General features: G+C 36.9%; 2 protein-coding genes across 2 annotated transcripts in view; both read left to right on the top strand.

Annotated features, from left to right (window-relative positions):
• LOC140150123 (E3 ubiquitin-protein ligase rnf213-alpha-like) overlaps positions 1-10422 on the top strand; it is a 55155-nt gene extending 44733 nt beyond the window's left edge. Inside the window, exons 35-38 of the mRNA XM_072172127.1 lie at positions 2721-2921; positions 4644-4733; positions 6127-6305; positions 8381-10422. Coding sequence (XP_072028228.1) covers positions 2721-2921; positions 4644-4733; positions 6127-6305; positions 8381-8552 — 642 coding nt within the window. The 3' untranslated portion in view covers positions 8553-10422. The remainder of the gene's footprint in view (positions 1-2720; positions 2922-4643; positions 4734-6126; positions 6306-8380) is intronic.
• Positions 10423-10687: 265 nt separating this feature from the next.
• Positions 10688-14950, top strand: LOC140150122 (uncharacterized). The gene is made up of 3 exons (XM_072172126.1): positions 10688-10823; positions 14107-14415; positions 14550-14950. The coding sequence occupies exons 1-3, from the start codon at positions 10688-10690 to the stop codon at positions 14948-14950; spliced, it is 846 nt and encodes a 281-aa protein (XP_072028227.1).
• Positions 14951-15526: the final 576 nt, after the last annotated feature.

The following is a 15526-nucleotide window of genomic DNA, read 5'->3' as shown; positions in this document are numbered from 1 at the left end:
TGCAGGAACAACATTGTGAGAAGAAGCTGTTGCTGAAGCTGAAGATGCTTGAATGGCACGAGAAGCAGAAGTGGCTGAGGATACATATATGATGTCTAACAAACAGGGCGAGAAGCAGAAACCGAGTTAAGATCATGAGCATGTAGCTCACAAGGTGGGGAAACAGTGACTATCAAACATGAAGCTGGTGGGGCAAGTTTGATGTCCTTTGAAAGGCAGTGATATGTTTAGAGGTGTGTTCGGTGTTTAGAGGTGTTTCCGCATATTCCTTGATCTCTCGTATGAATTTGGCAACATTTGGATCAAAACTGACAGAGCCTTTCATGTACATACAATGTACATCATATATACATACACGCATACAGCTTTTCCCTATTTATAGTAAGATGTGATTGTACGCATTCACATGATAAGATGATAAAACGATGATTCAATGCATAGAATGTTAACAAAAACATGTGTTACAATAATGTGCACATGATCAAAATGTGCAAGGTAATATTATGACAATAATTAATCTCTGAAGGTGCTGTCAGTATTTTCTGGCATAAGTTGCTTGTTCAGTCTTTTAACATCCATTGAAATGTCCATCAGTCTGTCTAGTATTTGGGTCAGTAGCTGGGTCTGATGATCAATGGCAAAAATTACAAAAATACTATCAAAAAAACAAAGCCAAAACATATTTACTAAAAAACAGTACAAACATGTAGCAAGCAAGCTCAATAAACTTACAATACAATAGCAATTTGAATCAGCAAGATTATAGATTATAATTTTAGTGACCACAAGAAATAAGCATTACACTGTCTGAAGATAAAGGACCAGATTTCTTTTAAACTGACCTATTGTTCTAGCAGATTTTTAAATACAAGGGTAATTCATTCCAAAACTTGGAACCAACATTTAGTATGGTTCTGACTTTATGTATCGGTAATTGATAATCGCACTTATTTCTAGTTATTTCAAACGAACAGGGCAAGAAGCAGAAGCCTAGTTAAGATCACGAGCATGTAGCTCCCAGGGTGAGGAAACAGCAACTGTCAAGCGTGAAGAGATGGTGGGGCAAGTTTGATGTCCTTTGAAAGGCATTGATATGTGTAGAGGAAGTAATTAATCCTGTTATAGTGAACGCTCCCATTTACTCATCTAGCGGGTATCCCCCTAGTCTTACTATAAATAGGGGAATGTTGTATGTATGTGTGTATGTATGTATGTGGTTTATGTAAAAGGCTCCGTCAGTTTCGATCCAAATGTCGCCAAATTCATACGGAGATCGAGGAATATACGGAAATTGCCTGGACTTTATTTGGTTGAAATCGGTCAAGAATTGGCTGCAAAAACAGTGAAAATATGGGTAAAACGGGTTTTTGTTATGAAAAACTGCAGCTGGCAGTCAGCGCCGCGTGCGTAATGCGCACTACGCCAATGCACGCGTAAACGGCACAGAGCCACACGACTTGCGAGCCAGAGACCAGTGGACATGATAATATAAAAAGAAGGAAAAATAAATCGAAAATTAAAGACAAAAAGGTACATGGACGGGTCACGGGATTATGATAACGGATGAACACGCCCGCATACACGCTATGAGAGGACGTAATAAATACGGGAAAAAGATGTGTGTTGTATAAACAACATGAAGCAGTACTATGAAGAAAAATGAAAGTAATAGGCCAACGGGTTAAAGTAACTAAATGAAAGGGAACGAAACAAAGGAAAGAAACTAATCAGGAAATGTACCGGTAAGAAAAAAAAAGAAGCTAAAATAATGAGAACAGAATTGAATAAAAAAAGCAGCAAATAAAAAAAGAAGGTAAAAGGGAAATGTAATAAAGAGACAGATTTATGTAAATAAAATACACCTTTCAATGATTCTACCTGTTCAGTATTTCTTCCTGTCACAGTGAATGCTCACATTTACCGTACTCATCTAGCGGGGACCCGCGCGAAGCGCGGGTATCCCGCTAGTAAGTAATAAACATCTTTATAAGCATAAGTAAATCGCATATCCATTCAAAATCAGAAAAGAGCACCCCTTTTGGCGATTGGGTGTGCAGATCTGAAGGGTATGGTCATCCGATCAGTCTGGGTTTGGTTCAGCAATCAGAGGGCTCTAGCTGCCGGCGTTTCTGACGGTTGTGCTTTGGCCAATTCCGCAACTTCACACTTAGTGTGTTTTTGAGCATTCATGTTGGATTATAGCCTGTATCTTGTTATTTGGTGTCCCTTGAACAAAGTTGGATTCTTCTGGTCTGGGTACAACTTGCACACAGTGCAATACATCTTGCTCTCTTCCTTGCTAACCATTCACAGGGTTTACCCGACTCACCATTCATCTTCTACTGCTCTCGCCATTTTCTTTCTCTCTTTTCTTGATATTTAGTCTTCTTTAACACCTGGTCAGTAGCGCCCTATATACAGCAAAATTACACGCCATTGGCATGCGGGTGTGTGCAAAAGTCGAGCCATGGTTATTTTTGCTGAATGGTTATATCCCAGATACTATGCAACAGAGGCAAAAATGAGTCTGCCTGTTAGTAAACTAGTGTGGACAATCTTGGAAACTTAAAATTGCAATTGCATTGGGTTCCATTTTACTTATAGTTACCAATCTTTATATAAGGAGAAAAACATCTAATCTGGTAAATGATTTTGAATTTGCTTTCTAAACTATTAAACAATAAATTGAGCACCTCAATTTGCAACTTATCTCAATACAGGAGAGTCTTTCACCAGCCATCAAGCACCAGATTCTTTCAGATTTGAGGAATTTTCCAGATCTCTGCGACTGCCTTGCAGCATTAGACATTGCCATTGGTTTCTTAGTGAACACAGAAGTAGAAGCTTCAATGCGCATCAGAGAGTACCTGCATCGAATGCTAAAGCTGCCTCTAGATAGAGGGCTCAAACACAGCCCAAAGGTACATGCATACGATAACAGGGTTTCACACATCTTATATTTCCAATATTGTTACACCAACCATATAATCTGTAGGTTTCAAAATGCATCTCAATTTATACATGATTTTGTAATCCTATAACACCCTATATTGTTCATTAGCAAGAGTTATAAGTAACTGCTACCACCCTACAAGATAAGGATTATGGTTAGATTTGAGGATTTGGATTAGGGTTAGGATTATGAGATTAAGTTAGTATAGTTAATATGTTTGGGGTTCTTGTTGACAACCACTGTTCTAAAGTTGCTCCATTTCATTTTGAGGAAAAATCATTTTAGTCCAGTCAAATTGGGTTTTGACTCACCACTAATTGCAACAGAATTTTTTTCACTCCTATGAATGTCAGAGATGTCCCCTGAACAGCATACAAAAAGTATACTAAAATATACTTGGTGGAAAGGTAGTTTTTGGCGGGAAAAGGTCATACAGGGGTCAAATTTCAAAATTGCTCCAATCATTTTAAAAACTATACCAAATTATTCCTCTAGTCATAAGGATTCAGAAAAAATATAGTTTGCCATACCTGTGATGTACGGTTCTTGAGTTATAGCCGAAAAGGTCAAAGGTCAAATGTTGGGTTCAACAGAGGTCAAAAACTAAAATTGTCTGATTTAAACCAAAATGGTCTCAAATTGTTCGACTTGCAAACATAATTTATTTAAAGAATATTTGCACTGTTTAGGTTGTTTAATTACATGCGTAACATCGAAAACTAGGTCGGGGTCAATAGAGTTCAATGGTCAATGACCTCTTTTACCCTGCTACCTAGGTAATGAAACATCCAAGATATGGCAAACTATTCTTATTTTGGAGTGTTTTTAAAGGACGAACACATTGAGACCATTTTTAAGGAGATCGGAGCATTTTTTCGAAGTTGACCCACATGGAGCTCAAAATTTGACCTTTGACCTTTTTGCTTATAACTTGAGAATGGTACATCACAGATATGACAAACTATACTTTTTCTGAATCCTTAAGACTAGAGGAATGCTTTGGTATAGTTTTTAAAAGATTAAAGCAATTTTGAAATCTGACCCCTGTATGACCTTTTCCCGCCAAAAACTACCTTTCCACCAAGTATATTTTGGTATATTTTTGGTATGATGTTCAGGGGACATCTCTAAAATGTATAAAAGTGAAAAAAATTCTGTTGCAATTAGTGGTGGGTGACACCACTAATTTGTTTAGATTGACTGGACTATTTTGGTACATTACTTTTGGTATTGTCATTTATCCCTTCTAAAGACCCACCTGATGGGATCATAATTATAAAATCAAATTAATCCCCATATTTCATTGAAATGATATTGCTCTTACTCTTACCAGTACTTGTATCGATATTTCATATCGATATTAAACAGGATTTTCGACATTAAACAGGATTTAAGGTTAGGATTAAGAGATTGGGTTGGGGCTAGAATTATGTTTGGGATACATGTTGGCAACTACTATTAAGTTGCTCCTTTTCATATCAAAATACTTAATTTTGAGGAAAAGTCATTTTGCTATGTTATATGGATCATATTGTTATTTACCCTTCTTAAGACCCCCTGATCAGTAGGACCCCAATTGTAATATTATAAAATCAAATTAATATCCATATTTTGTTGAAATGATACTGCTCTTACCTGTGTTGTTATTGATATCCTTTATTGACAATAAACATGCTGTTCTTGTTCTTAGGCCCAGCAATATTGCCGTCTAAATCACATCTTATCATTATGGCAAGCCTTGGCAGTAGAGAGAGCTCGTAGGCTACTAGACAATAGACAGGTAGGTTTTCATAGAAAACAAAGGGCATTATGTGAGAGATATACAGTGTGTCCCCATAAAAACTATTTGCTGCTTGTGTTTTGATGTAACTAACTCCTATTGTACAAAATAAAATCACAAAATTTAAAAAGGAGCATGTAGCACAATCTGTTTTCTATATCAGTGTAATTTGCATCAGATTCAATTCAGTGGTTACAAAGAAACGGATGAGTATGTAACCATGAGCTTTCTCATACGCGCACATCTGATCAGAATGTTTGATTTCATTGCTTTTCCTGCAACTCTTTACGTGTTTTGTGTAATCATAATAGCATTCCGCTGTTCATGTTGAGGTGTCCTTAAATTGATTTATGTTGTTGACTTATTCGACTGTAATATAATATTGTTACTTATAGGTTAATGAATGCATATTACTTGTTGGGAGAGATATTGCACATGCGCTGATGTTGATGTGTCTAATGCACAAGCCCCGAAGTGCATTATTTTGTCTAATTTCTTGAGCAATAAGTAATACACATTCATTAACATATTTCCTACAGGAGAAGAAAAACAGCATGTGATTTTTGCTGTTATTATTACAAAATTATCACTAAAAATGTTGGAAAATAGAACCAAATATAAATGCATCAACCTGCCCGAAAAATGAATCAATCCTACGCGATGCGAACGCATGCGAAAGCACTTCGCGTAGTACGCAGAGTGCATTAGACACTATCAATGCAGGGTTTGGATTTTTCTAACGCTTGTTCTGATTGGTACTCGCTATCAAAGAGTGTATGAAACATATTCAATGAACTGCCGCTTGGAGGATATTACATAATGCATCAAAACTACAACATACTTTGCAGCAGTTAATCTGTCCAACTCGTTTACCATTCTCATTGCTCGATGCTCAAAATACCATCACCCCTAAAAATGATCAGTTGCAGTTGAAGTTGATTCAACTTAAGGTCTTAAAAGGAGATGGTTATTCATTCCAAATGTTTTCCAATTTCTTTTTTAGTTTGAGTAAACTTATTTGCACAACAACAAAACTAATACCGTAAAAACTCGTTTGTTATCATATGTGCTTACTATCGAGCGCTTTTAAAACATGCAAACATGAAGAGCTCCATCCAAAAAAGTTTAAAGGTTTTTGAGCAAATCGTTGATACACATAGTTGTATATGATCAAGTAAACCTCCAAATGTGTGTCTCAACCCCATTAGCTCAGTTGGTAAAGCATCAGACTTTGGTACAGTTTCACGTTTTCAAAAGCGCTCGATAATAAGAGCATTTGCTAACTATTATACCAAAAGTTTTTTGGTATAGCATTAAATAAATAAAATGCAAAATACTTAGATATTCATGACAAATAAATATTGCATCAAACAATCTTATCATTTTCAAACAGGATCCATTTGAAGGAGTGAAACAAGACTTCCGTGATCCAATCAACCCTGAGCAGCAGCATGCATTGGGCCAGTCACTGAGGCATATCAATGTCGAGCATCTAGTAGCTGAATTGTATGAATATATCATGTTGGACCTCAAGAAAACTAGCAACCAGGAGCAAGATAGATCTGAGTGGCCGTAAGTATCAATATGACCTGTTTCATCCTTTTTTATATTAGGAGACATTGGGCTGTTCCATTTAAAATCCACACTACCCCTGTGGAAGATTTATCTAAAGTCTTCCATAGTGGGGGTATGAGTTTCAAATAGAATAGACAATTTGTGACCCGGCAGCACAAATGAGCCGTAAATTCCCTAAATTGTATTCTGAGTTACGGTGTAAAATATGTACGAAGGTCGTATTCATCGGTAACTTAAGCTAGCCCGACATCTGTCTCATTTTGATAGTCAAAAACTAATCAATAATCCTATTGTTGAAGTGGATAATAAGCTTCTACCTTGGATGGCTATAGAACTTTTAATAGCTCTGGTCTTTGTTTGCTTTTGCTAAATCCTGTTCAAGTGGTGGGTTACCAGGCATTGTATTTTGTACAGGTATGCATAACCAACAATTAACAATGAGAGAACTTTCTTAAACCTCGTTGACTTGGGGATGATTTGAAATGACCGCCAATTATGGCTGTTTGATATTTATTGCCAGAGACACATGTAAAAACGTAAAAAGCTATAATTTTGTTGAAGGAGCAAAGTTTAACAAACCATATCCCCGCTTCTGGATATCGTTTGAAGTCAAATGATATACCATCTTTTAAGTTTATTTTTTAAACACAAAATAAAACAAAATTGACTGGGGGAGGAATTTACGGCTCATTCGCCGTGAACGGTCACATTTGGTAACTTCCTTTTGAAATACTCACTCCAGTTGTGGAAGATATAGGTAAAGCCATAATACAGGGGGAGTATGGGTTTCAAAATGATTAACCCTGACCAATTACATTTGAAAAACATATTCCCTCTGTGGAAGATGTTTCCAAAATCTTCCACAGGGGTAGTGTGGATTTCAAATGAAATAGCCCATTGCAGATGTACATGCAAACTGTTGTGTGATTATTGGAATTAAGGAGAGCCGACAGCCACTTTTCTTCAGACAATGATACAAATACAAATGCAGAGTGGCATTGTGAGATGTTCTGTACAAAATAATGCTGATTTTAAGGATACAGCTCCAGTAAATCTATTTGTTGTCTCTATTGGCCTACATTTGTTTCGCTTGCTATAGCAGAGGAGAAGGGAAATGGTGATCATCTTTAGTCCACCCTATAGAAGGCTACAGTATTAGCCTAGAGGTAGAGGGTGGTCATGTAGTTTGGTATGCTAGGCTATCGGTCGGAAGGTTGTAAGATCATGAGCTTTCTCATTTATCCTCTATCCAACTCGTTGTGGTCCTAGACGTACAGACACCACAGCGGGTGCATAGTGTGGCGTGGTTTGGAGAGTCACGTAAAATGATGGTCCCATGTACCAGAAGAGCAATATCTGTACATGTAAAAGTTGCAGGCCTTTCCGTAAAGTGCAGGTGATCAGCCCGGGCCTGTTGTCTGTCACACTCAGCATTGAGGTCAACTTGCGCTGCCCTTAGGGGCTTGGCAGCATATCGACCTGTGGCGTGCTTTGAGGGATCTGAGTATCCAGAAAGCGTGATTAAATGCAGTTTTATTATTATTATTATAGCCCACTCTGCTTCCTTGAGAGAGAGACTGTGATGCCAGTACTTTGTCGGAGTTACTTCACACGTGTACAGATGTACTGTCATTAATAGTGTACATAAACACGCCAGTTCTTTAAGTATAAATATGCGATTTAATACTACTTGCACTGAAGCATGCACTGATGTCACTCTCAAGGAAGTCAAATGGACTAATAGTGTACAAATGTTATATGATGTGCCAATTCAGCTACCTATCATGCATAGAGTGGGGACAAGAAACTTGTTCTGGAGGCCTGTTACTTCAATATGAAAACATGGTTTCTGGTTTATTTACCGCATGAGTGAGAAAAACTATACAGATAAGCATTATAAATATCAGATGTGTGTAGAAATAGTGTGAGTCCATAAAGCAGCCCGTCTGTGAGCATATGGCAGCTGGACAGGCTACAAATTACCTTTAAAAAGAAAAAAAGAAAAGTGACCACTTTTTTCATTTTAGTATTGTGCCTTTAATTGAGAAACCTACTTGATGTATCTTCCACAGTATCTCAGCTGTTTTGAGTGCTTACATAGATGGCAAAGATGGTCAGCCTGTGCATGAGATGGAAGAGCAACTGTCAGCTGATCTGGTCTTGAGACATGCAGTTGATGTATGGCGGCATGCAGTAGACTATATGCAGCAACATCAAGCCAGGGCAGGAAGTGCCCATCATTAATATTAAAGGAAATCTGTGTACAGAAATGTGCTTAATTTGCCTTTTTTGGCAAAATTTGGCTACTATTCTATGATTGCAATACTGTCCTATTGTGCAATTCATGTAAAATGTAATTGTGCACATATTGTTAGGTAATGTTTATCTAAACAGACCCTATGCACGGTCATCTCAAACCAAATTTCTACCACAAACTGTATGCTCGAAAAGAATAACAAACAAAAAATGCACTAGCGGCTCATGCATTCGCAGGAAGAACCTTGTTTTGAGAGCAAGATGGTGGAAAGGGCACATAGAGAATGGGTTTTGATAGAATGATGCAGCTTGTAGTTATTGTGTGAATGAGACCAAGTTCATTGCAATATAGAGCAAAAGAGAACTTTCTCAGTAGAAATGTTAATTGTATTACTTCAAAACCAATTCATTTCCTGTGATAAAAAACAGTAATAAGTGACTATATAAAGTGGTCACATTCTCAGAGAAATTATCAGGAATTGAGGATGTATAAAATTCACTACAAAAAAATTGAATTGGATGTGCAATTTTGTTCATAATTAAATTATTATGAAACACATAATTTATTAGCTTTGCCCAATTTATACACAAATATACACTTTTGATTATGTACTGATAATGGCATGTGTACACATGATGCATGGCACCTGCTTATAAATAATTTGTGAAGAATTTGAGGTGTTAATTTAATCAATATGTGATAAGGGTAAGAAATAGGTCAAAATCTTATCACATTTGTATTAAAGATTGTCTTCTTTATGTGAAATGTATTGATATGGGTGTAAATATTGATCAGAACACTATTTTACATTCCTGATATATATATTGTTCTTATGTAATGGAATTTTCATCAAGAAGATAATAATTAATAGTCAAGTAGCTTATTGTTATTACCATAGTTCCAAGCATGTATGTGTAGTTACACCTCTTTCACAACTACAATGTAATCATGGGTTGGATTATATACCAGAATATCCAAACTGAACATGAAACTCCCAAAATGGTGTAATTATGGCTGTTTCTGAAATAATGTGTCACTGACTGTATTGATGTTATTCAAGATGTGTCACTGACTGTATTGATGTTATTCAAGAAAAGCATAAATTAAGAAAAACTGTAAAAACTTCATTTACTAGTCAGTGACCAAAAATGTTCTTGCTGACATGTGATGAAATTTGACTTTTAAGGAGGACTTCTACAAAAAATACCAATCGCATGCAACCATCAATACATATTCAACCAATCAATATCTGGTAATTTCAATGCGTATTCATCCACGCAGTGGATTGGCATGCAATATAATGCTGTGTCAAGTTAAAGCAATGTGGTACAATCATACCACATCAAGCACTCATTGAATGTGCTGTTCCCAGTGTGTGATTAGTTGTGGTGTTCATTTACCGCACACCACATCTTCCTGAGATTTTTAATTAGCTACTGATATATGAAAAGGTTTATTGCAATAGATTGTTGCTGTCCATTTTTATCAAATCCCTGTCAACAAATTGGCATAACCATCAATATTTTAACATTGTTCTCTCAATCTCAGCATTATTGGACACAAACTACGGGGTAAGGATTATACCTGGATTTTCAGTAATTTTGGAATCCCTCCCAAAAAATATTGGTTGGGATTATGATCTTTAGGACTATACCCATGTCAGTAGAGTGTCATGTATGAATAGGATTATGTAGTAACATGTACTCATTCATGCTGATTTGTAACTAAAGAACATGCATGAATTGTGTAAACTTTTATATGTTATTATACAGCTATAAATCCTATATTATGTCACAAATACTAGATATTATTACATTAGATTCAGTAGAATTAGAGAATATGTATTATAGTTTCTTAGTGTCAAAGTTTTAATATGTTTATGAATGTTTCGTGGAGAACATTTGTTGTTAAGATTGTAGACATTTTGTTGGCCCAGCACAACATTGCCTCGTTTTCATTTTTGGCAAAAATGAGAATTTGGTACCAACCAAAATTTTGTTTGGAAAATAATGGGCTTTCTATTGACAACATAGACTTATTAGTCCATTTCAAATTCCAATAAAGCCATAGATCAGTGAAACAGCCTTGTATGCCAGAATGATTTCAATGCAATGATCTCAAAATGACTAAAATTGAGACAAGGACCTTCAATTTTATTTGTAAGATTGAAGCTATACAAGTAGTTAAGGAAAGCAATGCTACACCAATTACTGTTGATTGTGACAAAATACTGAAATTTAGACCCATCAAAGTGTATTGTAAGTTTACCATCAAACAATTTGTTGGTGAATGATGAGGTGACTCTTTAAAGTCTGTATGCACAAAACAAGTTAGACTAGGTCAAACTTTAGACTTGGTCTAACTATGGAGGGATCCCATCAATATTTTCTTTTCCTCCTTTACTCCTAGTAAAGTCCAAATGGTTTGAACATGCAATATGTAATGTAATGGTAGCCAACAAAACATCGAAGGCAAGATCAATACCACAGCTTATTTAGTATATTGCCATCTATGTGCTGTTTGTAAGAGGTATTACGCAAACTATTACAAGTAGAAACAAGTCTTGAATATACCAAGGAAATGACAAAATAGTGAATTTATTATTTCTGCAAAACGACTTTAATAAGTCACAGCATAAAAAGGGTGACGCAGGCAGACTTACAACAGGAAACTCACAGTCAACTTTCAAGGGTCCATAATATATATTCCATGTTAAAAAAATACTAAAAGAACACAATTTTTCTTGCCTATGTAGATAACTTTTTTCCTATTAAAAACCCCAATGGTTTGTAATTACAATATTTAGAGGTTTATATAATCCTCTATAGTGTGTGTAATGTAGAATGCATGCAACTGACAGCTCTTCCATTTTAGTCTAGAACTAATGCAATATATAGTATATTTATCCATCCATATTATGTGTGCTTCTTTATTTGCGTTTTAATTTTTACTTTTGTGTGTATATGCGCAACTCAGTTGATATTTTTTCTTTTACTTGCATTACTTAGTTTTAGAATTAAGTTAGTTCATCTGTATAGTTATTATTTAAACCAGCGATTTTAACTCTAAATTGTGTGAGTACTGACTGAAAAGAGAGCAAGGTATACAGGTCTTCATATTAAATGAAGGTTAAAGTTCAAACCAAAAGTTTTTATATACATAAGTTTTATTTTACGATCATTGGATGAAAGTACCAGATTACTTTATTTCAATTAATATTTTTCTGTTCTTTCCTGCTAATCATCATGCTAGAATTAACTAGAAACATTGTAGATATAAGTAGAGAAAGTAGAGAAAGTTAAATTGACAAAGATAAAGCAAACTCAATACTTTTAAGATAAATGTAGCTATACCCAAGTATTCATCACCATATTTACTAAGTGTGTGTATTAATGTAGTTTTAGAATGATTCAAGTGCCTATAAAATATATATATATATATACCTGCCTTTTATTTCAGTTTGTAAGTGGGTGTAACAGGTTCTACACAGGAATGAATCACTTGTTCCTGCGAAATAAATGTTTATGTATTAGTTCTGTTGAACTCAGAGAGCTTTGATCCTAACATCATACATGTATGACCCCATCGATCGATATATCATGCCGCCCTCTATAGCTCACTTGAGGTTACAAAAATACAAATTGAATTATGATATATTTCTATTGTTTTATTTTCTATAAGGGAGCATTTATTCCATTTTCTCATTAAAAGATAACTAAGTTATATCATTCCTGTGCAGAAGCCATGACAATTAGTCTTCAAAACTTTTAATTTCTTGATTCTATTGATTTTAGATGGAAGAACTGTGTTTGATTTTCAAACTTGAATGGATCTTTCCATTTTATATGTAATGTCTATGGAGATGAAGATTAGAGAAGGTTGAAAAGGGTGATATAGCCTCATTTTAGGCTCTAAAAACTAATGTAATTGTGTAACAAAGTTTGGATACAATGCTATTTTGAGCAAGTAGTCAAAACAAAAAATGTCCTACACTTTACTGGTTATGAAACACTAAGTTGGTCTATTATAGTATATCGTCGGTCGCAACACATAGTGGCGTAGAGTGATTTTCCAAATTTTCCGTTTCACATAGTGGCATATAGCTTTAGAGCTAGCTATTATCCTATAATAGTTACTCCTTGTTAACTATTAAAGGTACAGTTTAATAGTTTCAACCTTAAACTTCAATTCCAAATGGAATCGGGCCACTGAGAGATAACAGTGTAGGAGTATCGACTCCCTCACTAGAGGCATAACCTACAAAAACGTTTTGCTCGGAAACATTTTGTCCTTCACGTACGCCACTATGTGTTGCGACCGACGATATGATAGTTTAACTCATTTTATTTCAAAAATGTATAATCCAGCTTGCTATGACATGAAAATCAGTCAAACACAAACTGTTTTGCTTTTTTATTGTTCATGGATTAATGATAGTAGATTCTTGGTAGCAGCTAATTATACCAGGACATACGTGTAAACTGCAATTACAACTAACAACTTTTAAATGACATATTTTATATAATCAGCAATATATAAGTGATGCATGTATAGTTCATCATGGAGAAAAAGTTCATCTCATAGGAAAATTAAAAACATTATAACACTACAAAGTGTATATTTTATTAAAATATAAATTAACATGTAACATGGCCAATGATAAGAGTTTTCAGATAATAAATTTGAAAATATACTTATTCAATACTAGTTTCATGTCGTCTTCAATTATTACGGTACTCGATTTCATTTAAAAAAAAAAAATGGATCTTGCCTTATGGTAGGAATGCAATCAAAAATGGGCCATATGAGCTAGAAAAGGTGTCTCTAACTCACCTAATGAAAAAAAAACTCAAACTCGCATGTTGGAACATCAGAACATGCTCGACATAACAAACAGTGGTCGTCCTGAGTGACGCTCTGCCCTCATTGCTTACGAACTCCAGAGGTTGGATGTAGACATCACTGCTCTCCGTGAAGTCCGATTTTGGGGTGGAAGGCAGCCTCAAAGAACATGGCGCTGGATACACCCTCTACTGGTCGGCCAAGTCAAAGGGGGATCGATGCATCTCAGGTGTTGGTTTCATGATCAGAGACTCCCATTGCATCCAGATTTGGAAACCTGCTCACCGGTCACTCTGACCGCATCATGTCCTTGCGTATCCCTCTTGCAAAGCACTCTAACAGAAGACAAGATTTTCATCCTCGGCGATTTCAATGCCGGAGTAGGTTGAGATTCGGACACCTGGAAAGGAGTACTTGGAAAACATGACATCGGAAACGGTAACGACAATGGTCGCATACTCCTGGAGCTTTGTGCTGAACAGCAACTTGTCATCACCAATACTATATTTCAGCAAAAGGACAGCCTAAAAACAATGTGGATGCATCCTCGGTCCAAACATTAGATAGATTACATAGTTACACGCCAGAGTGACCTTAAAGATGTTTTACACACCAGAGTGATGCCCAGTGCAGAATGCCATACTGACCATCGCCTTGTACGCTGCACTCTGCAAACTGAACCTCCAATTTGAACCTAAGCCAAGGAAAGGAAGCCTCCCATAGACAGTTCACCAGAAGTGTTCTGGGAAGAGTTGAAAACCACCATCCAGCAGTCGGCTGAAGAAGTCCTGGGTTACACTTCCAAGAAAAATCGTGTCTGGTTCGATGAGATCCAAACTCTCATGGCAAAGAAGAGATCAGCGCTTCGGGCCCACCTGGCCCAGCCTCTTTGTCCAGAAAAGAAATCAGCCTTCAGAACTGCATGCAGCATTCTTCGTGAGATCCAAAACAAGTGCTGGACAGACCTGGCACAGAAAACCCAGCTTTGTGCAGACACAGGAGACTATGGTAGATTTTATGAAGCCTTTAACCCAGTCTATGGCCCAACACATCAAGTTCTGAGCCTATTGCGCAGAGACACTCCTCACGGATAAGGCCTCTATTCTGAACCGATGGTCAGAACACTTCCAATCCCTCTTCAGTGCCAACCGCATGCTACACGGACACTGCACTCAACCGCATTCCTCAGCAGCCGATAAAACAGCTTGACGAGGTTCCTACACTGCAAGAGACCTGTAAAGCAATCGAGCAGTTGAAGACTGGAAAGGCTGGAGTAGTTGATGGCATACCTGCGCAGATATGGAAGCATGGAGGACCGATACTACACATCAAACTACATGAACTCTTCTATTGCTGCTGGAATCAAGGCAAGCTTCCCAAAGACCTAAGAGATGCAGTTATTATCACCTTGTACAAGAACAAAGGGCAAAAGTCTGACTGCTCCAATTATAGGAGGATTACCCTGCTCTCCATCTCTGGAAAAGTTCTTGCACGGATCCTCTTGAACAGACTGGTAACCACCATTGCAGAGGAACACCGCTAAGAAAGTCAATGTGGTTTTAGATCCAACAGGCACTACAGACATGGTATTTGCTCTACGCTAGCTCCAGGAGAAGTGTTGTGAACAAAACAAAGGGCTTTATGTCACTTTTGTGGATCTGACCAAGGCATTTGATACTGTGAGCAGGGAAGGACTTTGGCAAATCTTGGAACGCCTAGGCTGTCCCCCAAAGTTCCCCAACATGATCATCCAGCTCCATGAACACCCGCTTGGTCAGGTAGACTGAATAACGACCTCGCGGAGTCCTTCCCCATTACCAATGGGTTGAAGCAGGGCTGTGCCAACTCTATTCAGCATCTTCTTCAGCATGAAGCTCCATCAGGCCTCCGTCGATCTTGACTACGACGGCAGCATCTATATCTGTTACCGAATTAATGGTAGCTTGTTTAATCTGAGGATGAATCTTTTTGCATTGGAACTATTACACATTGGGGTGCACAAAAATACCAATGACAGCAACTTTTTCCTGTACGGGGGCCCAGACAGTAGCCTCAAAGGGCCCAATGTCCCATAACTGATTTATTCAGCTGAAGAGAGACATGGATGAATCTTTTTGCA

This window comes from Amphiura filiformis, chromosome 4 (assembly GCF_039555335.1).
Source record: "Amphiura filiformis chromosome 4, Afil_fr2py, whole genome shotgun sequence".
NCBI classification, from domain to species: Eukaryota; Metazoa; Echinodermata; class Ophiuroidea; order Amphilepidida; family Amphiuridae; genus Amphiura; species Amphiura filiformis.
Note: the sequence above shows the minus strand (reverse complement) of the source record. Positions and strands in the feature narration are given on the sequence as shown.

Excerpts from the sequence above, each read along its gene's own strand:
- LOC140150122 (XM_072172126.1), top strand. The coding sequence starts at position 10,688 with ATGACTAAAATTGAGACAAGGACCTTCAATTTTATTTGTAAGATTGAA. Across the intron at positions 10,824-14,106 it reads TAGACCCATCAAAGTGTATT|CCAAGGAAAGGAAGCCTCCC; the intron begins GTAAGTTTACCA and ends TTTGAACCTAAG. Across the intron at positions 14,416-14,549 it reads TGCAGACACAGGAGACTATG|TGCCAACCGCATGCTACACG; the intron begins GTAGATTTTATG and ends ATCCCTCTTCAG.